The sequence below is a fragment of the Nesoenas mayeri genome, assembly GCF_963082525.1.
Source record: "Nesoenas mayeri genome assembly, chromosome: 20".
NCBI classification, from domain to species: Eukaryota; Metazoa; Chordata; class Aves; order Columbiformes; family Columbidae; genus Nesoenas; species Nesoenas mayeri.
In genome coordinates this window covers 5966044-5992134 of record NC_137569.1, presented here as the reverse complement: position 1 = coordinate 5992134, position 26091 = coordinate 5966044, and the positions used below count along the sequence as shown (strand labels likewise).

Genomic DNA, 26091 nt, shown 5'->3' with positions numbered 1-26091 from the left:
TGCAGCCCACCCAAAGCTGTCCTATCATGAACTCCCTTTACAAAGCATCCAAACCACTTTCGCGGTGATAAAGCACATTTTTTAAACATCCACACCATTCTACACGCTTGAGAGAATCTGGTGATCAGGACAGCCTCCAAAGCTGGCTACAAGTGCTGTTTGCGAGTACAGCATCACTCCTGTGAATATTTATACAGCACTTGACGGATGACTGATAGCCAGGAGGAAATAAGCACTGATCTGCAGCAGTTATTCACTACAGAGACATCTCCAGGCCCTCATGTCCTCAGTTCTTATTCAGAAGACCGTGGCAGGTTTTTGCATGGTGCAGGGGTTTTTTTGGTCACATTCAGACAAGGATCATGCCCTGACAACATGCACAGAGGATGAAGCAAGTGTATAGGTGAGGTGTTAATAGGAGTCAGCCCCAGGGGGAAAAGGCTAGACTGACAGACCAGAACACCACAGCCTTGTAGATGGCTTTGCTCTTCCATTTGATGAGGGTTTGGGGAGTTTGTTTGCTTTAAAAGAGCATTTGACAAACTAGGTCAACAAAGGCTCTAGGTATGTTGTTCAGATATGTGCTGGTGTGTTAAGATATTGAAAAAAAATGCACCATATAGCTGAAGGCTTCCAGGAGTGCCTGTGCTTAGAGCCAAAAAGCTCTAACCTTCTCCCTCTGCACAAAAGACTTGCGAACTCAACTTTGTTCTGGTCCCACCAGCCTGTTCCCTGGGAGGTCTCATGACAAATATATTTTACGCTGGTCAAGAGATACCAATAAAGTTTCATACTTCCTCACAGCACAGATTAAAAAAGGATTAAATGCCTTGAGAACAGCAGCAAAGGTGCAAGGCAGTGACTTACTAGATGATAAATAGCCACCAAGAAAACCTGTAAAATTTGACAAATCCCTGTGCTGTTCTGGATCCCCCTTCTATCCCCTGGCATCTCTCCTTCCTCCAGTCCCCACAGGAGCCACCTGATGCAATATTAGCTACCATAAGGAGGTGTTAGAGAAGTACAAATCACACACAATTTGCCTTTTCTTAAGAAGCCTTAAGAGCGTTTTTCCTGTGTGAGACTCAGTTTATCCCTACTTGAGGTCATGGCAGAAATTTATAGGACAAGTCTCATCTTCTGCAACAGCCACCTCTTCATACAGCAACCCATCCTCTGGCTGACCACAGCAGTGCACCACGAAGTCCAGTTTTTCTTGGCCTACTTATGAAATAACAGATAAAAGTGAATGATTCCAAAGTCAAAAGAAGGATCAGTCACAAGACCGAAGGAAGCCAGCCAGAGGATGCAAATCCAATTAACATTGAGCTTAGAAAATAGGGCTTATTACACTGTCAGGTCTCCCCCACTGAAATAGCCTGGCAGAGTTTTGTTCTATAGACTGCTCTTTAAGCCAAGCCATGTTTTAGATTAATATATCAGATCATTTACATCTTGTTACTGGCTCACTGAGGAGTAATAAATGCATCTATTACACCTCATTCCTATTCATAGTCTCGCACACAGATGAACTTCACGCTTTATACTGACAGACAGTGGAGTCCAGAGGAAAAGACAAAAAGGCAAAGAATCCAGTTCTTTTCCAGATATTATTGTATGCACGGAGGACTTCTGGTACTGTTGTCTGAAGCAGAAGAAAGACTGGTTTATCAAGCAGCAAGCATTTTACAAAGGGCATTATGGAAATGACTGAATAATTCTGCATAATCAAGCCAGATGTTAACTATTCTACCATTTCCTACTGCACTCATCATCAGAAGCTGCAGGCTAGGAATCCAACCCCAAAGAAACCCGTACACTGGTATCCGCATGCACTCACTGTGAAGGAGGAAAGGAATGACATATTTGGGTTCCTCAAGCTGTCCCCAAGTCTTCCATTTTCCCTAGCTGTCAGGCCTTGGGGGAAAAATAGAATTTAGATTTATTGCTTGTCTTGAGTCAAGATTCCAGCTCTCATCCCCTACAAGGAGGAGAAAAAACAACACTCACTGGCTCAGAGAATTTACCATGAGCCTCCTTACATTTCTAGGTTGCACCCAACATCTCTGCTTTGCTGGGAAGGTCTGACCTGCTCCTGCCAAAGCTCGACTTTACTCCCAGAAGGGCTCTGCACACAGTAGCCTGCTACTCTCGGGGCTCCTGTGTGTGTGGCTGAGTGCTACAGACACGTGCTACAAAGCGCAGAGCAAACCCCAAGGAGCTGGCAGCTTCCCCAGGTCCCTGCAGGCAGAGCTGGCTCTACCTATATAGTCAAAAGAGAAGTGACAACCAATCTACTCCAACAGAAATAAAATGGGGGAAAGTTAATAAAGAACTAATCAGTTCCACACCAGATCAGGGAGCAATGTGCATTGCAGCAGCACAGAAGTACTTTTCTCCGTTTTTCTTGCCTGTCACCCTTCTATTGCACGAACGCTTTCCCCATTCAGAAACTACAGGTCTGGTTTACTCAATCCTCTTGCAAAATGCCCAAGACCTAACTTTATTCCAAACTCAAAATGACGGAAGAGACGGTAACAGCGACGCGTGTGAGTAAGAGGGAAGGAGGAAGACAGAGGGAACAGGAACCAATTACCCACGGAGTGTCCTCTCCCATCTGGAGTGACAGGCAGAGTGCAGAAGGAAGGCAGCAGAGATTAGTCAGGCGTGAAGTGCTGCTGAACCAATTCCCCAGGGCTGGCAGCTCCAGTTAACCCTTTCCATTCATCTCATGGATGGGCAGCCACTAATGTCGGAAGGACAACCTGAACCTGCCTGATATGAGAGCCAGCAACAGACCCATGGAGGAGAGAACCACGTTAATACAGCTGCCAGCCCTGCCCCGGCCAAAACACTCACTATATGGGTGAGGTGGAGGAGGATGGCCACTCCATGGCCAAGGGGAACTTATGGCACTGCAAAGTCCCGACTCTTAGCCCAAGGTTGGCAGACTTGCCTCTTGCTGAGGAGCACAAAGCCTCTGTGCACGATGAAGAACTGCCGGCTTCAGGAGATGAGCAGGGGATGAACAGACAGCCTTTGGCCAAGCACATAAAGTTCTCCAAACAGGACTTCTCTTTATTCCCTCCAAACTCACCCTGACACAACAGCACTCGAGCAGCCACACGGGTTTAATGAACAGGCTGAGCTTGACCCTGTATCAACAAAACCAGCACTAACAGCTCTTCCCAAACTGCATCGGTGTCTTTACTTTGTACTAGTTGGCTCGGACAGCGTTGCGGCTGCTCTGCAGTTGAAGAGCATTTGCTCTGTAATTTCAGCTCCGTGTAAGCAGTTATGCTGACTTATGAAGTGCAGCAGGGCTGGAGTTACTGCATTAGGAGGGTTTATTTGCATCTTAACAGCAGCTTGTAATGAAGTGACTCTGCTGAAGCGTTCATGTGATCCAAAGGGGTTACAATCACTTCTGCAACATGACGTGAGGCATTTTGGAGCTCCAAAAATTAACAAGGAGGGTGGAGCCAGGGACAGGACCTGCAACAACCACTACTCAGCAACCCTTTGCCTTGCATCCATAGCATAGCCATGGCTTTCAGAGCAGCTATGTACTTCATGAAGCCATAATCCATGGGTTAAAGTGAGACACTTGCTGCCTCCTCCCTCCTTCACACCCCAAACCAAGAGTTAAGCATCACATCTCAAGGCGCTAGATGAGAGCAGGCACTCGGTAACACAGCAGCATGGCACACAAGGCATTTACCGGGCAAGAATCAGGCAACGGGGCTGACTGAACTGCTGAGAGTGCCGCTGCTAACAGCCCTCTTGGTCTGGGCTAATCCTGTCAAAGGCATCTCAGCTGCAGGACAGATCACGCACGGTCTGCACCTTCTGACCTCCTGCAGGTATCGTGGTGCAGACTCCGCTGTGGCACACACACAGGCATTTTCAGCACCTCATTTGCTGCCTGTTTGATTTCTCAGTTTTCGTACTGTCAAGTCAGGCTTGCCGAGCAGAAGGGCTCTGGTCCAAACCAAGGGCAGCTGTGTCAAAGGTGGTGGAGGACAGGTCATGCTGCCAATACCACAGCCACCAGTTTCAGTAGCACTTACTACTAATGCTTCGCCTTGCTGAATGACTTCCATCAGCAAATGAAACCAAGTACGAACCATTTTCACCCTCTAAAGTGTAAAAAAGCACCTCTACAAAGCTTTAGCAGTCCCATTACCGCTACAGCAACAACAGCCTTTAATCAGACATGAATGAGCGACCCACCAGAAGAGCTCCTTTTCCATATCATTCCTTTGTCAGAAGTCCTAACAGATGTCCTTTGTAAGCTCATCAAACCAGGACAGCCAAGATGAAAGGAGACGCTCAGCTCCATGTCATAGGCTGGAGGAGCACCTTGGGGAAGCATCGCATTCACTGCGTAAATGGATGTTGCGGTTGACTTAGCGTAGCCACTCTGTATTTCTAGGAAAAGGTAAATGAGGTTGCTTTATCAGGCAGGCACCCAGGACTGCTGGAGCAGGCGTTTCTTCCCAGGTTGCAGAGCCCAAGACACCCCATGGGAGAGGGTGAGCCCGTGCTTAGCTCCCAGCCCTCCATCACGCTTCAGAGCAAGCGCAGTGGTGGGACACAGCCCAAACCATGGGGTCAGACCCCCTGATCCCACCTGATCACACACAGGGACACAGCTTCACCTGGAACAGCCCAAACCAGTCCAGGTATTACAGAAAAACGTGGATATCCAGTGTTTATCAAACAGCTTTACAATCCAGGGCGTAAATCAGTCTGACCAGCTGCCAGCCTCGAATCAATAATATTCTTGTAGATGAGCAGGCTAGAGTATTAAATAAAATCCTTACATAACAGACAATCCAAGCCTGTCCATTCCTACAGATTTACTGCCCTGTCCCTGGGTTTAAAGCCAGCCTCCTTGGCTCCCGGCCACAATGCCCGGCTCCCAAACGCACAGGCTCACAGCGAGCTGCACGATGTGCCAGGCAACACGCAGCTCTCGTGCCCAATGGATTTTCATCAGAGTGAATGAAGACACAAAAAGGTTTAAAGGCAAAACGACTGTGGCTCATTACAGCACGGATAGACGTCCTACAAAGCGCCGCAACAACAGTAAACCAGGACTTGGAGGGCTGCCTATAACCTGTGTGAAGTTTAGCCACTTAGAGCTGGCTTTAAGGGGATGAAGCATCAAACGCCAGCTCTCAGCATGCACAGCTCTGCATCCGGCGATCTGCTGTCCAAGCAAGTTTTGCTTCTTCCATGTTAGCAACTGCTATCATCACTTCACATTTTGGTGCTGGACATCTCTGACAGCTTTGTAACAGTGGGCTTGGTCACCATTTTACAGAAAAGAGAGCAAAGCAGAGAAGAATAAGATCAGCCCAGGATGGTAAACAGGCACAACCTGGAGCAGACTCAGTGCTGGCTCTGTTCATGAGAGAACAGCATTCCATAAGTCATACAGCGAGTCTGCTGTGGTTATAAGCAAAGTATACCTTGTTCTTGTACTAAAAGTCCTTTTTCTCCTCCCTTTTAAACTGTTAACACATGCTCAGCATCTGTGCACACACAATATGCATGTTACATTTAATACCAATTACAGGACTCTCTATGGAGACAAAATAGGAGTTATTCACTAAAGAAATTAACCTATTGAACAGCTGGAGTCTCGCTGATCACAGGAATAAATATCTAGCAATGCTGAGGAAAATTCAAGTGAACAATATTAATTTGGTGTTTATCCAGTCTTACACCACGCAGTCTCTATTTAAATGCCTCAAAGAAAAAAACCTCACTGCTAAAGAAGCAGAAATGTAGAACATTTGCTGTGGAAGTTAATGCTTCTGTCCTGTTGGGACTTTCACCACAGGAGCATCCCTCTGAGGACAGACATCCCCTCCGAAGAAAAGGAGGCATCATCAAATACATAAAAGCTGCAATAAGTATCTGAGGGGATCGACACATGACACTGAGTGAATGTGACAACCTGGCTGAGACCCTGCCAGCAGCCTCTTCCAGACCTTCAGCTGCCTTTGTGACACTCACGCTACTGATGCAATCTCACCATCACAGCAACAGAGCATCATTTCACGCATCAACTCTAGCGCATCCCAAGCCATTTTCTGTAACTGTAACAGAGAGGCTTATTTAGGCTTTTTTACATATCAAACAGTTGCTTGGGAAATGGAAGTGGGGTTTGGGTTGCTCTGCTCTGGCAGTGGAGCAACTTATATCCCTGTGCAGGCTGAGAGATGATGCCAGAGGTTCAATGCAGAGAATATGCAGCATTCTAATATCTCGTGTTCCCCTGACTCCTCTCACCTCACCTCAGATCCAAAAGGGATCTGCTAGTGATGAGCAGAAAACTGGCATCAACAGTAGAGGTGGTACAAACTCTATCACTGGGAACCTTAAAAAAATTACACTAGACAAAGCCCTGGTGGGAAAACACAGACTCAATCCCTCCTTCCATCAGTCCTCAGCCATGCTTGGTTCCCATACTCTTATTTAGACTCCTAAGGCAACAGGAGGGATGGGAGAAGAAAGACCAAAGCAGCACACCCAGAGGAACACACCTGCCTTGGCATTCACAGCCAAACAGGGTTACTGCCTGCCAGCACAAGGGCCCAAAGTGAAGCCAACTCTGGTTTGAGGAGGAGAGAGTGAGATGGCTCACACTGCTTTGTGCTTCATGCAGGGGCCTGGGAGCCTCATTCTGTCTTCCCAACAAAGCAGGGGAAGAAAATGCATTAAAACAAAGCTTCAGGGAAAGGAAACTTCGAAGCAGAATAAATCAGGCAACCATATAAAATAAAGTGTGGGGGTAAGATATCTGGAGGAGAAAGAGGAAGGGACTGCTACACTGACAGCCAGGACACCTGTCAATATATCAACAGGCAGGACACTGATAAGGTCAGAGGAAGATTTTATTTCAGTCTCAACCTCACTAATTGACTGCACAAGCAGCCCAAGTGTCCGCCAGCCCCAGCTCCTGGCTGGTTTTGGCTCCTGGGGAAGGGGGAAGAGCTCAGCCCTTCTTCATGGGGGCATCTTGGGACACGTCTCACCCCCTCACCACATAGAGGAACCACGCAGGTGCGTACCTGCAGTTTGGGACTGGTTTTGGCACTGCACAAACATGGCTTAACGTTAGCCTAAGGCCCAAATGCCAGTTCCCTTGGTTAGCCATGCAGCCAAGAGACACTGCCTAGCAATTTAGCTAATACCAGGTTAGGGTTAAATCAGCTTGTGAAACACATGCCCACAACCACAAACACACAGATCACATCCACCCATACACTAATTAGGCTTATTAGGGAAGGAAAAAACAGAGACATACAGAGATTTATCAGGAAAAGATGCACTTATACTTATGAGGGATCAGGAGACGACAGGACATTTGATGCAACAGCACTCCAAGAGAGAGCATTTAGGGGCTGGGAAAAAAACTCCAAACAAGAAACCATAAATCAACCATCATTCAGATTTTTTTAATGTTCTCCCCATCTAGTAACTCAGCGGAGACAGTGCTGGCCCACGCAGCCCCAGGCACAGACACGATCACTTTGTTAGATCGCACTCCACAGCCCCACAAATTTACTTAAGGCTCGATAAAAATATATTAAGTAAAAGCCTAGTACCATGTCAACTAACAGCTCTACAGCCAAAGCGAGTCACTAAATGAAGCCCATTAATGCCAACTGCAAGGCAACTCTTTTTCTAAAACCAAGTTTAGTCCTCCTGCCACGTACGTTCGCCTCTGACACTAATGAGAAACAAAGGGTTACAGTAAGTGGCCTGAAAGACAGCAGAGACAGAGGAATTTAACTCCAACCACTGTGAGACACCACAGATAGCATCATTTTCTGCAATGCGCTAACACAATTAAAAATCCCAGTTTCTCAGTGGCAGCTCTCGCAATGCAGGGCAAAGGCTGCAAAGGTCACTGCTCAGGGCTCACTGAGCTCCCAGCAACTCCAGCTTAAACCATTTCCCTCATCCCCTGCCTCCCCAGCGTGAAAGCAGACTCCCTGCTAAACAACAAGCTGCTCTTCAGATGGCAGAGATGCTAAAGCACATCTGACCTCCGTGAACATCAACGCCACTAAGGGTTAGACAGTTTCCAGCTCATTAGCTCACGAAGCGCTGGAAATGTGTTTAGTGTATGCTTTAATAAGATTATGGCAGCTTAAAAAAATATGTATCTTTAACAACTAAGGATTTGTTGCATTGGGGATCATCCAGCTGCCTCCTACCTCTATTATTCAGAGCTCGACTCAGAACTGAAAGTGCACCTAAACCAGGCTCACTATGAGCCAAACCTTAAACCAAATCAAGACAAATCCACTGTAGGGCTGAAAAACACTCAACTATGTTCATTGGTGTAGTCTTGCTCAGGTTATGTGGTGCAAATATATCTAAACTGCTTCTTACCCCTGTGGACAAGTCGACAGGGTGTCAGGGATCTGTGTGCTGCGCTCCATCCCTTGGGAACAACTCCCAGACCGATGGTGACATTCATCACTTTTCAGTGCCTGGCTGCCACCAGTGTTAAGACCACAGCACCGAGCTCCTCTCCCTGCCGCACTCTCCTTGCTGAGCTATTCTCTCACTGCAGCTCCTGCCCAGCTCACTCCCCAGAGCTGAAGCAATGTGTAATTACTCATATTCTGGAGCTTGACCCTGTTAATGCTAAAATACCTCCTCATGAGCAGCTGCAGCATGGGGAGGATGACATTGAGTGCTTCCCTCTTGACCTAACTGCAATTAAAATGTCACTGATATTAAACCATGACACACTCTGGAGAATATACAAATGGGATGACACGGGGCTACGGCCTGCAGCCCTGGGTTTCGCACTGAAATTGAGTAGGGTTGGGAACCGGGTGGAACAAACACCTTCTTGAAAGAGAGCCCGAATCAATTACAGAGCAGTGGGACACTTTACATTCTTAAAACAACTTTTTGGTTGTCTTTGTAGACAGAAAAAGCACGGAACAAATATATCCGCTGACCATGGGGACTCTACAGCGCACGGTAACATCCATTTTATAGCAGGAAAAACCTGCTGGAAGTTGGTACAGTTGGTACAATAGCACTGGGTATATTCACTTATAATTTTCAGACTCAGCACTGGGAGCTCAGTGATCCAAGTGTTACCAGCACAAATGATCAAAGCTTTGCAGAGATAAGCACAGCTCCAATTATTTCGCATCAGTTGAAGCTAAAGAAGATGCTGCTTACCAAGCTGTCCAGCCCTCCTCCCAGGAGGTCCACAGCACCCATCTGCATGGAGGACACTTGAGGAACATTCACTGGGGGTCCCAGGTCCAGGTTCAGAAGGTCACCCAGAAGGTCACCCTGCGATGGGATGACCTGCGGCTGCTCCAGGTTTGTGGTGGCTGTCGTGCCCACGGGGCTGTCGCCTGCATCAGTGCTATGGGTGGGAGGAACAAGAAGCAGAAGAGAGAAACATTAGTCAAACAGAGAAACATTAGTCACCTTTGGTCTCCAGCTTCAGATTCCCAGCACTGGAAACACAGCAAGAGGTGGTTGCGCATGGTTTTCAGTTCAGAGAAGGGAATCTTCAAGGTTTGGTATTGGCCCACCTTCAGAACCACAGACCCCTCCCTAAAACAGTGAGCCGTGAGTACTATATGGACTACAGCAATGAAAATCGTTATTTCCTAGTTCAGAAGAAATCCGTGGATATTATTTTCAGCCCATTGGGCCTAGAAGACACGTAAACATGAAAAAAATCCAGATTTCCTCAGAGACCTAACACTGATACAACACTTGAGCCCGTGCTCTAACCACTGTAAATTCAACCGTCCCCCACAGATCTGGATTAAACACCCTCTACTGACCAGCACCAAGCTCTAGAATGCTTTCCTAATTAAAGACCTCAATCTAAAATAGATACCTGCTTTCTACCAATAATTCCCCTTTCTCTGAGTTAGCAGACATGCCAGTTACTAGCCTGGAAATGCTCATTATACAGCTTCCAAATTATCTCATCATAAGCAGCCCAGCTACCTTTTATATTCACTTGCCACTGCATTTTACAACTCAAGTGTGTGTGTGGGGGAAGCAAGACTGACTGTAGCTCCTGGAGATTTCATTACAATGTATTTATTCTTCAAATCCAGAGACGCTAATATTTTAGATAACTGAAAACCTATTTTGTGTTCTGCTGCCAGCAGTAACTGACAAAATCATTTCCAGCTCATGTTACTGCAGCTGCAGCCAACAGGTAATTGCACACAAATGCCAAGGGAATTAGCGTCCTGACAAGGTGTTTAACACCGGGGCTCTTTTGTGAGGATTGCAGCTTCTGATTTTGGATAGCCATGATCCTCCTCCTCATCCTTATTCAGTTACTGAAGGCTTTAGCAACAGTATAAGCTGCTCCCAACTTCAGTGCCAAGAGGAAAAGATGTAGCATAAGGACTGCAGAATGAATTAGTTACCAGGCAGTGACAGAAAGGGTTCAAAGCTTCTTTGCATTTAAAAGCTTTAGACCCCTAATAGCACTAATATTAGTTGTCCTTTCTGCTTCTGCCTTTAACAGGGAGACTTCTGAGTGTGCTGAACAGCTACCTAAAACATTTTTGAAGAGCAAGTGGTTACCGTGATCCACTCCCACCCCCAACCTGAGCACAGGGAAGAACAGCATGTATGAGCAGAGGCACATTACGAGCCGGTAGTGAACACACTTGGTTCGTTCCCAGCATATAATCCCTTTAACACTACACCTCTTCAACACTTACTCATCCTTCTTCTGATGGAGATAAAGTGATCCTTCAAGGTCTTGCGTAACTGCAGTTGCCCCATAGCCCAACAAGAATTTAGGAAAGGACAAAGCTAAGTCAGTTTGTGTTAAAAAACAAAACATCAAGCCTTCTATTTCCGGTACAGAATGGGCCTCTTAAAGATATTTGCAAGCAACACCGCATTTTCTTTGAAAGGAAAAAAAAATTAAGAATGTGAGCTATAAATGGCAAAAAGACTTGATATAAGTTTTCTTCTCCCTCATAGTGTTGGGCAGTGACTAGCAGCTGGGTTTGCCCACATGAGCTGGCAATGTGGCCCTCCTATGAGTCAAGCCTCCCGCAGTTTCCAGATGTTGGGTCTCACAATGGATGCACAGCTTCAACCAAAATCAGAAATCTCCTTCCACCACCTGTGCAGGAGATCTGCCAGAGTCTCCTCCTCTCCCAGGAGCCCTGGAAACATCACCTCAAATTCCCCAGCTGCATCATAGCTGAGCAGGGGTGGTTGGAGCCGCCGTATGAGGAAACACTGCCAAGCAATAAGGAGATTTCTCCCCCACCTTTAGGATTCATCTGCAACTCTATGACACTTGGGCTCATTGAGGAGGAACATCTCACCATCTGTGAGCTGTTCAATGGGTCTGTCATCCACTGAGATCTGAAAGGAACCTGTCCTATGCTGCTTTGAATGAAAATGAAATGAATCGAAATGCAATGTAGTGTATTCTGCCAACTATAGCTAACTCCTAGGTTTATACCAAGAAAAGCATCACTCAACCAGCTACTTCTGCCCATCTGCTCGAGGCAACACTATCTTGACTCTCTTAAGCCATATTCATTGGGGACATCTCCCCATGTTTCCACCTCTATCTCACTGTGCAACCTGAACGAAAACCTCATTCTCTAGCAGGTGGGTCAGCCACCAGAATGGCAGAATGGTCATTAATGGAGTGCAGAAGTAATGAAGATAACTCCAAATAGCTAGCTCAGGAGATTATCTTCCACTGGACACCCTTAACTTGCCTTAAACTAACTGATTTTCATATATCTTTTTACGCACGTTCAGCACCAGAAAGGGGCAAACCCATTTCTTCGTAATCAGTAAAATGATACTAGGTGCACAAATTCAGGCTCCCCACAACCATACTCGTGCAGAGCTGCTCACTGTGACTCTCAGGGCTTAAAAGTGGCAATTTGTGATGCTGTGACATGAGACAAGGAGGCGTTGGCATCAGCTTGTAAGCTTTTACTGTCCTTTTCCTAAGAGAAAAGCAGAAAACCACAATAATGGGGCCTCTTTATGAGGTGAGCGCACATTGGAGAAGCCTGGTGTGCCATTAAGTAACATCCCCATTTTTTTAATTCACCAAACAGGCTAGAGCACGGTGTCAGTACACAGCATGCTCTGCTGAGCACCCTTTGGACCTTGTGCCAGCTCTGGCTTCCTCAGCTCGCTGCTGCTGATGGAGGCACGAAGGTTTTATGTGGAAGCAATGGGTAATTTAGCAGCAAACACCACCAGGGCAATGCACAATGCTGCTGTTGTCAGAAAAAGTTTGAGGTCAGCAGACTGTCTGAGCATTAGCTACGACAGCGAAGCCACATACGCAGTATATGAAAGATGGTAGTAAAAAAGCCAACTCCATGCAAAAAACAAATTCCTTGAGCTGACTAAAACCCCCTAAAATGTTCGTTTCTGGAGTGACTACCCCCGTCCCACCTCATTTTGCTATGGAGGCAAATCTTTGACTAGGAGAGGTAGGTAAGGAATGCAGCTGCTGCTTTTCTTGTCTGACTGATGGACTTGTGCTTGCTGGTCCTGGGTCAGTGCAACCCGACTTAATTTCATAGGCAGGAAGAAAACAACTCTGTTTCCTAAAGCTAGTCATTACAGAAATAGCTTTAGTTGCTAAGAATAGCAGAGAAGTGGTGTCAGAAAATAGAAAAGGAGCAGCATCGCACACTGATTTATCAGTGCAACAGCGAAAAATAGCACTCCAAATGTCACTTTGGGAATATTATTAAGGGATAAGCCTGGATATTCTGCCTCCTGCTGTAAAGTACACTTACATTTGTAATTAATACCATTAGTGCAAATAGCACTGCTTACCTGAATGAGGAACCACGGGAACAGGCTCGACAGCAACCGCCGCAGCCCAGGACTCCTGCACTGTCTGCTCTGGCAAATCTGACCCACTGCCAGGACTGTGATCACAGGAAAGCACTAAAGCTTCAGACAATAAGCCAAAGCATTTCACCCTCCTCTGCCCCAAAGGTTAGACAGAACTATGACAATACAGCCATCTTCTTTTAAACCCAAACAGTTTTCAGTGATGGGGCTTAGATGCCTTTTACACTCACCTTCCTTTATAGGGACCAAAGGAGAAAGGCAGTTTCACCAGTTTCACCTATTTCATATTCCAACAGCAAAGGATCCCTGTACTTGCCTGTTCCAGGAAACCAGTATTATTCTACACAACTGAGGCTTGTAGAACTGTGCTGTTGCTGAAGCAAAGGCTCTTACAAAATCAAAGTAGCACATCCTTCCGAAAGATTCTTGTTTTTACCAGTTGTCTTCCTCCTGGAATAATGTCCTTGCACCAGTCTCCAAAGCTCCTGCTTTTTTGTTCAGACTCTCATATCAAGAGGGCTTATAGCCCATGTCTTCTCAAAAAACATCATAGCTCGTCCTCACACAAGAATGTTGATACTTCCTCCGCCTTCTGACCCAGGAACTCAGAAACTACACACCCAGGATTAAATTCTACAGTGAAATGATCTGCAAGCCTCTACACAGTCAATTAAAAAATCCCACTACAGTGTTACAAAAGATCTTTGCACCTTTTGGACTCTTTGCTAGAAAGAAACAGCCAATCCTGCTCATTTTCACCAGAGTTGCCTCAGCTTACCTCCCATGGTGAATTGGCAAGTGTTTGCGGTGGATCCCGTGGCTCCCCTCCACAAAAGCGTTGGGTGGTTTGTGGTACACAGAAGCCAGAGACCCAATGTGGCAGATCAACTCATCTAGCAGAGTCGGTTCAATCAGATCGGTCTCTTCAGAAATAAGCGGCTTTTCTGAGAGCACCACTTCTTTGGCAGTCACTGGATCCGTGGAAAGAAGGCGCCAGTAGATGTAGCCACGATCCCGCAGGTCGGGGTTGTCAGAATCCTGAGACAAAGCAATACTTCAGTCATGGGTTTGAAGTGGATTAACGCCTGTAATCACTTACTTTTTCTAGCAGTGATTCTGTTAGATTAAAAAACCCAACCATCCCGTAGCGACAGTCACACCAATTTCAGAATGATGTTATAAACTGCTTGTTGTGATGAACATCCCAAAATTAAAAACAAGAACCAAAGTACTAATGCCTGGCTCCTGCTCAGCTGGTCAGGGAGTAAAAAGCCCAGGATTTACATCCCACAATTGCCCCAACCCACAGAGCTATCAACTGCTTTCCAAACTCTCCTGCCATGTAACAGTAAGTATTCGGAGAACTCCAAGGGGGTGTAGACAGGAGAAACGAATGTGAGTTGAAATTACTGTCGCATACTAAGAGTAGACATGCAATGCTGCATATTGTAATAGAATGAGCCAAGATTCCTGGAAACATATGACTTACCCAAGGGCACCACTGAACAAAAAAACCCTGCAGAGCTACAGAATAGATCTTAATAAGCCATATTGTTCATACTAAACGAGATCAATCTTATCCTGCCTTTTAGTTATCTAATAAAGTATGGAAAGATGCTAATGATACACAGTTAGGATACGTCATCAGTTCTCCAGCTGTCAATAATACCCTTGTTTTACTGCAGATACTTCTGCCTCTGCGTGAAGTGCTAATTAGTTCTCTCCTTTTCCAATAGTTCTGCCCAGAGCAGCGAAGTGAGTGGTGATAGTTCGCTGCTAATGTTCTAGGGAGAGGGAGGTGGTGTGGTTTTATGTTGCAGTGCAAGATGTTTGAACTGTTCATGGAAACAAGAGCTGGGATTTTTAATCCCCACATCAGGAGAACAACAGGGTAAATGTTTCTGAGGTTTTTTTTTCCCCGTAAAATTTTGGCAACATATCGTACATCTCATTAGCCTTCCTCCTTGGCATTTATTTTCCTTTATGTGATCTCATTCACACTGCGGCTGACCTGCTATAACCTGCCTCTCTGCTCTGCCTCAAGACATTCTCAGCCACACAGCAAAACCTCTATTTGTAATGAGACTGAGCATGCTAAACTCATTTTGGTCATAAGGACCTAGATAAAATGTCTGGGTCAACTGATAGATTTGTCTGCAGTGCCGTTTTTCAGTTTGATGGTGGAGTCATGGACTTTTTACACCCTTCACCCTTAACAATTTCTACAAGACTCTCTGCATCCTGCCTGCAGCAGCCAGTTCAAGATCAGGCCTGCCTTCTGCAAGGGCACATATGAAAGACCACATGCTCCTACCTACTTGCAGACACATACAGACTCAAGACTGACCAGCTCTTCTCACAGCCACATAAACAGACTTGAAGCTTTAATAAATGTACTAGAAGAAGAGGCTCAGATCTTCCCTTTCCACATTTCTCCCATTTCTCCGCTCTCCAGGGTCTGCCATGCACACTTGTGGTGCATACCAATGAACCCACGCCAGCTTAGTTACCCACCATGCCAGACAATCTGAAGATTTAGAGCCTTTGTGTCATACTTTAGGTTACGGGCTTGCCAGGGACCTTCATTGCTGCTACACATCTGTGTCCCTTCCATCCCCAGCTGCTCCATTGCTATTTTTACCAGAGCTGGCAGGATTAAGCTGGCTCCTACTACAGTCACACCTGCAGTTTGCTGTGCAGACATTCCCTAAGAGACACTCAAAGTGCAACAATACCTGAGCTGGGGAAAGAAACACACGTGTAATTACTCTCCCACTCAAGTGAAAAACAGTATCTCCACCTAGAAATGAGACCTTCAAACATAAGGCTTTTTAGCGTTTTACAGCCAGTTATCCTACATTGACTTACTACTCATATAAAATACAAGAAGCCAGACTGAATCAACATTTGTGACAAACAGAGAAAAAACAGACGCCTATTATATTCCTTGGGTGCCATTAAGTGGTTTGTGACTCAGCATAGTGGGTTTTAACACTTAGTACTTGTCTTCTGTTGGCTTAGACAAATGATCCAGCATGCCCTTGGCCCACTCTTCTGCAAAGAGAGGCTGAGAAACTGCCTAGTAGCAAGTTTTGAAGCAGGAAAAGCAGGCCACAGATTTCTCACCCCTGACCAATGCAACAACCCCAAAAGGATGAATAGAAGCTCTAACTACTAAGAAGTCCAGAGCTATGTTTTCTTGCAGCAAAGAGGACCAAAATTTCCAGCAGATTATTTGACTGCAGATTTTATGCTCAGAAAAAAAAAAAAAAAATCACAGCCCATTCAGTACAGCTGGGAGACTATTTTCATCACCTGGCACAGCAGGTCTGGAAAGGAGCAGCTCTTTTTGGACCATGCCATCGCACATTTGCCCCAGTCACTACAGCCAGGGAGTGTAGGAGGATCAGCTGAGGACTCGGCCACTTCTACCACCAGGACATCTCCACTTCTGTCCTCCAGAACTACAGCCCTCTGTCTGGCAGCTCAAGCCCAGTCCCGCCTGCAGCGATGTGAGCTCGTAACTCAGCACCTCATGCATTATGAATCCGGGATCTTAACCCACTGCTACAGCCTCCAGCAAAGCTGCCACATTGGTTGGCAGCATCAAGGTACAAATGATAAATACCCAAACCTCGGTTCTTTCTTTTTCATAGCACTGCTTAAGCTTCACTGTTCACAGAACAAAGTCTCTGCCAGGCTCTTTCCCTCTGTCACAGTTCCACGTGTTTTAACTGCAAGCCACCTCCAAGGAGAAAGCATTTTGGTTTCTGCATAAATCCAGCCTGCCCTTAGCTTTTAATTTGGTGGGAGAATGAAGAAAGAATTAGGATGAAGCAAGAGCTAAGAAGGAGAGAGCAAATGCCAGATGGCACAGTAACAGGCACAGATCAGCTCTTAAATGGAGTCAAATCCCTCCTCTTTGGGACAGAGAGGAACATGCTTGGATCCTCTCTGCTGCACAGCTGGTTGCCCTGGCAGATGGGAGACACCGCACACAGGCCGGCAGTGTCTGGAGGGCTCTGGTTCACTGGGTGGCTTGGCTTACCTGTGTGGCCAGGCTGAGGACCTGCTGAACCAGCTCCTGTGTTTCAGAAGGCTTTTTTAAGAACAGCTTCACTATAGCAGTCAGCAGGGTGAGCTGCACCTAAGAAAGGAACACAGTACACATCAGAAAATTCAGCCATGCTTTAGCAACATCTCCCAAGTCTCACCATCCTTTTCTGATACGAAAATCAAGCCTATGCTTTTTAACAGCATTACACTATTCTTTGCCAGAGAAACCCAGTACAATGAGACTCAGACTCTTGCCTGTTTCAAAACACTTTTGCAGACAAGACCCTGATCAGCACACTGAAATTTATGTCACACTTTCATTCATCTTATCACTATTCTTCAGTGTGTTCTGGTCTCTAGTAGGGCTATACCCTAAGAAGTACACAACATATAGAAATCCTTCCTGTCTTGTTTTATTCTTCTGAGAAGTCTGGGAGATACAGAAAATAGAGCAACTCTACAGACTCCCAAGAATTTTATTTTAGCCAAATATTGAAGTTTTCATTGCGAGGTATTTTCTGACCACTGCAATAATATTTATCATCCATCCCATACATACACTGCATGAAACACTTCAGATAAGATGCACAAGTTTACCTGAGTACTTTCATCATGGAAGCCCTCCAAAAAGCTCTCCAACAGCTCATCTGCATTGTCAATTCTTTCTGCATATTCACCCACTATCCAGATCATGGCAGCTCTGGCATCTGGTTCATCCAGGGAATCGAGGTTCTCACACAGGGTGGCAATGATGCTTTCATACCTGGTTTGTCAGAGTACAAGTGGATTACTGAGGTGAATTCAACTTGTGTTACTCCATCTCTGTCCACATCATGCTGCAGAGAATCCTGGACTGAATCACAATGTCTAGTATTTGTACACAGCAAGCAGCGTTTTCACTCAACTACAGAAAATATAGCTAGGCTGCTCTTTTCCCATGCTGAGCACTAAGATCTCACAGGGTCCTCAAGAGCTTTGTAGTTTTGTTAATCAGCAAGATCACCCAGATGTGCAATTTAAGACAAAGCTGCCCCCCTCTCTGTTTTGCTAAAGGGAACATTTGATCCAATAGTTCAAACCACGACTCTATCAGATCCTGCAGCCCCACTGGCATGTTCAGACTGGCAGTTCTAAACCGGATATTATACTTCCCCAAAGACTTTGCTGTAAAACAGACAATACCCCACACTAATTATTTAGCTTCCCCTACTCCCATGCACAGCCGTCCCTGTCATAAGCAGGCAATCTATCTTGTATCTGGCAGCAGAAATTGCCAGAGAGGCCTGCCCGTGTCCCATGTTACTTTTAGGTGATCACGAGGTCTCTGAAAGACATTGCTGGTGTGCTGTAGCTAAGGAGACAAAATCTTATCACAGAAACAACTTAAAAGAGGCCGAGTATGGCTTGAGCCAGAGAGAACGCTCCATGGAGAAAACCAGCAGTGTGGGAGCCACGAACTTTCTTGGCCTCGTATAAAAGCCTTCTAGAGGAGACGAGCAAAACCAGAAGAGCTTGATGCTGTAAACTTGGCCAAGTTTTCCTTCTGGCATTCTCTACAAGAGTTTTTAATAGCTTTTGATTAAGGCATCAATATGGAGCACTGGAGAAGGAAAAGCTTTCAGTTCAAGCTAATAATGTCAGGTTGATACCTCATCTAGAGCTGACATCTGAATCCTGCTGTACTGGGAGCTACAATCAGAAGAGACACTGCTTTCCAAAAAACAGACATCTTTGCTTCAGAGCCCTGGTACGCTACACCAAGTGAGTTTTATGTTGCTCTGTTCTGACACTAGCAGACAAGGGCTTCCGAACGCTTCGTACTACTTTCACATACTTGTTGGGGTACTTGCGGAAGATGTCCCTGATGACAACAATGGCCTCCTGGACCACATAGTTGACCTTGGTCTGGATGAGGTCCAGCAGTGTGCTCACGCAGCGCTCCGCGGATTGCTGGAGAGAAGAATAATACAATTAAAACAAGCTGAAGAAACGCCCCTTCCCAGCCCACAGCACACACTGACGAACGAGGCACGCATACGAGAAAGGGGAAAAACAAAAGGACAACAGCTACCAACTCAATATGTGTGCCCAGCAAAAACCTACAGGCTGACAAGTGCTTGTGTATTACAATCAAGGTACCAGTTGACTCCAGCTCCTGCAATAAATAACAGCTGAAGCAAACATGCCAGGAGATACCTGCATCACCACATGAGACATTAAGAGCATTGCCTGCATTGCTGCTTATAACACCCTTTTGCTGGCTTGCAGCTGAAACAGGACACAGAATGAGCCCCTCAGACTTGCCCAAGCTGTGGCAACCAGGTCTGGGGGAGTTTGCCAGGGGCTGCTGGGGCAGAAAGAAGGCAGGGGAAAAACATCCCATCAGTGCAAGAACAGCAGTAAAAAGCAGCTCACACTGTCAACAGGTTCAGTATTTTTGGAGTGAGGTCACTAGAAACATGGGAAGATACAGCTATAAACAGAAATCCAGGTGTTGCCAAGGCAGGTTTCACACTCATTAGTTCAAAATTCCCCACCATAGGCACTGTAAGATAACAAAGACCGGACACTGGCAGTCAGAGGCAAACAGTTCAGGGAGGTTTATTCCCAAATAGCCCAGTAAGGCAGGACAACACAGAAACAACCAACTCCAGCACCAGAGAGTCTCAAATAAGGACAGCGATTTGGCTCTTAACACAGCACATATGAAGCCTCATTACACAGCTGGTGATTAATGTGAGAAGCAGACTGCTCACGACACTGCCTGGGCAGTCACCATCAGAACATTCAGAAAGCATTCAGGATGGAGACAAACATCACAAGGCACAAACAATAGCAACAGAGGTAGATTTTTCAATTCAACCGAGGTAATAGTCTCCTTCACTCTCAGAGCACTTGAAGGCCGGGCAGGAGGAGGGATGAAATGGCATTTAAGTCACAGGAATCAGTTTTTTGAGAATGGGCAAAAATCTCAAGGACAAACCTCAAGACTTGTAGAGCTAAATTTAAACAAGCAGAGACTAAAACCTCTTGATTTCTTGCTCTCACAACTCGAGCTGTGGTATCTCACACACAGCCCACAAGCACCAACAGTGGCAGCACTGGCGTGGGGATCAGCCGAGAGAGGAGACACTATAAACCAGAATTCGCTCTGTTTTTGCAAACTGGCACTCAAGGCCACAACACTCTTCCCTGAAATTAACACCAAACAGAAAAAAATCCAATATAATTGGCATTAGAGTAAGGAGAGGTATTGTATAAAATTATATGGTTGATTATATGATTGACACCCCTCCCTCTTGAGCGTGGCTTTACAGGTACTATGGCACTATGGAGGCGGTGAAGAGGCAATGTGACCATGTTCTGCTCTGATCTCTTCTCCTGCTTAAGAAGAGATTTGGAGTCTGTGACCTGGAAGACTCTTCCATTTCATGGAGATCAACTATGGCCACAGTTCAATGACTGGCATTGCTCACCGTGGGAGTCCCACGCAAAGTCCTTGCAAGGCAGATGCTTTGGAGCCTGCAGTTTTGTCTCTTACCAGTTTCTCAACAACTTTCACTAGTTATTTTAAAAAGTGGCCTTAAGGGGCACTTGGGGTAAATCTGTCCTAAGCCAAGGCTACTCTACAGAACCTACAGCATCAATCACAGTTCACAACAAGCAGTCCAGCCCTGTCAGAGCCTACAACTAGCAAAGCTTTAAGAGCCGCAGAATTCAAGGGAAAGAAAATTAAGACTTATTTTTCTTTTTTTTAGACATTTTGAAGTGTGTATTTTCCAAGAAGATCACAACATCCACTTTGAAACATGCAGTATTGATTTTTAGCCCAAGAGTCACTTGGAAAGGAAGCAGTCCTATGGGCACATGCACAGTAGAGCAAAATTTCCCTGTAACAAAACCTCCCTGCAAGAAAATACATTTCAGCTCCCCACATCCCTTGTAAACACACTCCTGTTTGAAAGTGGACATCCCTGGGGACTGTAGTGCTCTGCAGACGGATGAAAGAACGCCCCAAGCAGAACAGCTCTCAAGTTGGCATGAGAAAGGACAACCAACCAATGTCAAACCTGTTTTGTTTTTCTGCAGAAACCAAATGAAAGCCCACAAGATTACTGAAGTAGCACACATCAAGCTCATAGCCTCAATGATTTCTAAGAACCAGGCTGCTAACAGAATTGTCTGGAACTGAGACAAATCTGCCTTTAATACGTTCCCTTCTGCTTTTCCTTTGCTCCACAGGAATCACTGTTCTTACCGCATCCACTTCATTTCCTTTTCCCATAGGAGTGGGGCTTTGTTTCCTTACAATCAAAGCATCAGAGGACCCTTCATCTAGTGCTGCCCGTGGAGTAAAGCGATGCACAAGCCACAAACACCTTCATCTCATGCTGTCAAGTCTAGCTACACCACACAGTTTGCTGTAGACACACCCAAAGTTAACACTGAGCCTAGCTAGTCTATCCATGCAAAATCATGTTGTTCTGGCATCCCCCAAAGCAATATGACTACTTAAGCCTGGGCAAAATCCATCAGCCTTGCTATTCAGCATGGGTATTGCTTTCATTTCCAAAATGAGCGCTTCCTCTGCTGTTAGCACTGCGCACTGCTGTGCAGCAAAGGTAATGCCACACTCGCTCTATGGCACATGGTGCAGCAGTCGAATTTATTTACTGTCTTACTCTTCTAGGAGAGACAATTAGACAAAAGGTAAGATCCTTGAAGGCAGAGCTGAGGTTCCCCATGAACACTCATTCATCAACAGCTCCTGCCGGCTGTGCCCTATGTCAAAAAGCAGATTTTTAAGCCTTGGGAACTTGGACACTGATGGGTGAGAAAATGCTCTTCCATTAGTCATAATTCACAGTGCAAACAGCCTCTAGTAAACACAGATGCACTGGGGACTGGGATTAACCTAGAGATGAGGATGCTGGAATGAGCTGTTCTATATTTGCCCTCTTTAAATCTGGCTCCTGTCAGAGGAGTAAACAGACCTCATCTTTAGCAACAGTGTCTTCAAAGGAGACCTAAAAACCAAGGTTAACACTGCTTATTGAGACACACACAATTACACAGAGGGTCACTGCAAATTTGCTGGCACATTATTATTAGTCCCTTGCACATCAAATGTGACTGTCAGGATACTAGGGATGGGAAGAGTGTACAGGATGTGAGTAGGAAAGGGTAAAATCTTCTAAAAACATCTTGGTACTGCAGGAACACATCACCTTTCATGTGAAACTAGGACAGACACATGGCCAAGTCCTGGAGAGAAAGTCCACACTGAGAACTAAAGCAAACTCCCACTCCCAGCACAAGCACCGCCACAGAAAGGCTGCCAGCAGCTTCTTTGTACTCCTCAGTAGCATCTTCCATGCTCAAAAGCATTTTCTGCTGTCGCTGCTGTGGCTCCATCCAGCCTCCTGCCTGCACGCAACACTGAAGAAGCGCTGCAGAGTTCTGAACTGCAGACATGAAACAGAGGCCGCGATCACCCGCTCTCCTGGGCCACGCTTAAAAGCAAGCCCATGGCTGCGGTAAAGCCTTTAAGAGCTGAAGGAAGAGAAGGCTGCATGGGCAGTCGATTCTCTCAAGAGGATAGAAGTTGGTGTCCTCTTTACAGACTTACAGTAGTTCAGCTGAAACAAGGGAAACCTGTTCACTGACACTCAGCCAGGCATGATTAGGTTTTTATTTAAATCTGCTGTCAGGCAACACTCACGGGAACATCTTTTAGCAAAAGCTAAATGAGCTCAGCTGAAATGAGACCACTTAGGTGACATTTTGCACTGTTACCAGTTTACTGAAAAGTACCAACACTACAGCATCTTTACCAGCTTGTTGAGGTCCTGTCAGGCACACCAGATTCATTTTCAGGGACATCATGAAAAAGAAGTATTCTATTACGAGCATTTTGGTGGATGTTTGACTAGCAGAGGACAGTGGTTTTCTGGACAACTGCAGTGGTTCTTGGGAACTTATTTGCATGAGCATCTAGGTTAAAGAGAGCACATTCCAAACAAAGCTACAAGCTATATGGACCTTTAACACTAGAAAAGCAAATAGTCACTCTACGTTTGTGCGAATTGCGCTTAAATGCCTCAGATCTCTGTAATTCTATGCATGTGTTCTATTAGGCTGAAAAAGGGGGTACACAAAACATTTTATAATACTTAGTTCCTCTGCACATTCTCCTCTTCCCCCTTCAAAATGTCAGGTCTATAGCTATTAAAGGAGGTCCTCAATGATATACGGTTGTTGTTTCTTTGAAGCCAGTGCAGTAAAATATTCCATCAGGGATGATTTTTCTTCCTGAGGTCTGAGAGGAGCGCAGCGCCCTCCTGTCACGTACTCAGCTGGCGCTCATAAGTCCTACCATTCAGCTGGGGCTTTGCCCATGAGCATGATGTATCCAGGTCACTTGACTGCCAATGCAGAAGCAAAGAAAATTTGCGTAATGTGAGAACGAGATGGCAAAGGCCATTGTTGTTTTTGAAGATGGAGAACCACAGAAAATCTCAAGTTTCAGATACTTGCCTCGACCTTGATGGCACATCGCCCAATTGCTCGGACAGCCTTGCGCACAAAGTCAACGTCCACCTCAGTTGCGTATTCCTTGAGCTCCGCCAGGACCTGCAGAGAAAATGCACCAACGTGAGCCCCCGGGGTCACAGCAAGAGAATATCCCCCTCTGACAAGCGACAGCACTTGTGTTCCAGAACACGAACCAAAAGTGTTTTTTGGCAGCTAGCCACACACATCCAAAGCTAACACAGTCAAACTCTGCAATCCATCTCTACCTCTGGAACCCACTGGCTTGGATCAGGCACAGCAAGGCTTGGTTTAGGCTGGCCAAAGCCAAAAGATGGGTTAGTCTAGATTATTTTCAAATTCCTCTAAAAAGCTAGGGGCAAAAATCAGCAATGCCAAGCTTAAATGTTGCTATTCCTTCTTACATTGAAAATTCAGTGAAGCAGGAGTCACACCCATACACATCAATCTTATGTATGGTTTATTGTACTTAGTGTTCTACATTCACTGTATGCAAAGCTCTAAGCGACAACCATTTTTCATCTCTCCTTTTCTGTGCAGAGATGAACCTCTGGATCCCAAAGGAGGACAAGGAGATCATCTCAGGACACCCTGGAACACCTATACAGAGATTAATCACTGTGTGAAGGTTTTTCCTCTCTTAAGATATTTTGTCTCAGGTTTTTTTGCTAATGGAAACTGAACAAGGGCTTAAACCAGAACCTGCTGGGATCTTACAGACCAAAAAGCTACTTGATCTTAAACAAATCACTTGGCTTAGAAAAAATGATTTAAAAAAGAGACTCTACGCAGTTTACATTCCCTCAAAATCTCATTTATTCCAATTTCTCATGTCAAATATGACATCAGGGATTTCATTGTGATGTCACAAAGAGATCGCAAGGGTGAGGTGAACAGCACAAAGTGAGACAGTTTGAAAAATCTCTAGTGGATGCCAATTGCTCAGAACAATGGCAAGATAAAGAGGCCTTGAAGGGCCAGACTGCAGACAAATAAATCTGCAAGGAGTAGACGGGACATCTGTGCTTTGAAGTTTTATTATTTCCTTCGATGATCTATGTTGCACAGTACTCAGAGCACCCCAGGTTAGTAGCTCATGCTTTTCAAACACAGAGTCTGAGAGCCTTGGATACGAGGAGTCTCCTGCCTCGGTCTGGAACGGGCACAGAGACAAAAAACCTCAACAAGTGGCAAAGGAAAGATGGGGACAGAAACCTGGTCTCCTTGGGTCTCATTTCAGGACACATTTCTGATGAAGCCTGGCTTGTTTTTTAGGAATGCCTCTTTACAACCAGGAAGAAATTCATTCATTAGTCTGCAGATCCCAGTGGCAGACTCTGCCCTCCAGACACCGCTGCCTTTCATCCAAACAACCTGCATTAGCTAAACATTATGCATTAAAATCGGTATGGAGCCTATCAAGAGTAAATAGAAAATTCTGGATACTTTCACATGGAAACTGGTTTTTAAAATGTTTTCCATGTCCCAAGAACAAAAGGGGTGTGCATTACCTTGCTCTGATACAAAAAACAGATGAAAGAGCTGAAGAGAGCTGCTTAAAAATGTCACATTAAATTAAACTGCTCTATGACAATTAGGATAGGACAATAATAGCACTAACCAGAGGCACTAATCATTCTGCATTAGTGTTAGGCCTTGTGGCCGTTGCACTTGAGAACACTTCTTTTAGAACTGGAGTTTGAATTAAAACAACACCAAATCCAAGGTGAATCTACATTGTAAAACAGTCTCAGTTCAGTTTAGCTTCAGCTTTGTGCTATTTCCACTCTGGAAGCAGCAGTTAAGCAAAATAAAGGTTATTTTAGCTCTGAAGAGTCACTGTTCAAGGGTTTAACATTTTAACTAATACATGTGAAATTCACACTTCAGTAATGTTTGGCCTTTCTGAATGCCTCTGTTACAGGCGCCTCTCTCACTTGAAACAAGCCTCTCATTCCAACCTGAGCACTCACAGTGACTCATTTGACAGGAGACATCAGCTCTCCTCCTGGAATTGTAATCTGTAAAACAAGATCTACCTAATGGTCACGATGCAAGACACACCATGCTATTAACATTTAAATTATGGAAGGTGTTGGAGTTTCCTCCATTAAGTAGCTGCAAAGATCTCTATAGCAGGAACAGTGATCCTAAGAGCCAGGAAAACAGCAGCACCATGAGAGGGTTTTCCATCCCCAAAACACACGCAGAACACACCAGAACTTGCTCATCTGACCTGGGCAATGTTTGCCTGAGAAGCCAGGCGGATCATGATGTCCAGTTTCTCCAGTTTGACATAGATGGGGTCGTTGTACTTCACAAAGAACACTTTGATTTCCTGCTTCAGGATTTCAGGCCTGGGGGGAACATAACATTGTATCACTCAGGACTGGTACAAACAATAGGCTCTATCCTAACCAAAGGTACCTTTTGTTTAGAAATCTACCCAAAAATTCACTGAGAAACAGAATAGTGTCATTTTGTGTGCAGGACATGCAAACACACACAAGAACAACAATTTTAAGAAAGTTAGAAGGCTGGAGAAAAAGGTGGTTCAAATATATAATGTGGAATTCAAGTATCTCTATGCCTACATCT

The 26091-nt window shown here is 45.4% G+C and overlaps 1 protein-coding gene across 3 annotated transcripts in view; it reads right to left on the bottom strand.

Annotated features, from left to right (window-relative positions):
- The window catches only part of AP2B1 (adaptor related protein complex 2 subunit beta 1), a 74503-nt gene that overhangs the window by 27341 nt on the left and 21071 nt on the right, over positions 1–26091 (bottom strand). For all 3 annotated transcript variants that reach the window (XM_080357074.1, XM_080357075.1, XM_080357076.1), the window contains 7 exons: positions 25730–25850; positions 23479–23574; positions 18776–18891; positions 17539–17704; positions 16934–17032; positions 13664–13923; positions 9226–9418 (listed from right to left, as the gene is read on the bottom strand). In XM_080357074.1, the coding sequence (XP_080213200.1) occupies positions 9226–9418; positions 13664–13923; positions 16934–17032; positions 17539–17704; positions 18776–18891; positions 23479–23574; positions 25730–25850 (1051 nt within the window). The remainder of the gene's footprint in view (positions 1–9225; positions 9419–13663; positions 13924–16933; positions 17033–17538; positions 17705–18775; positions 18892–23478; positions 23575–25729; positions 25851–26091) is intronic.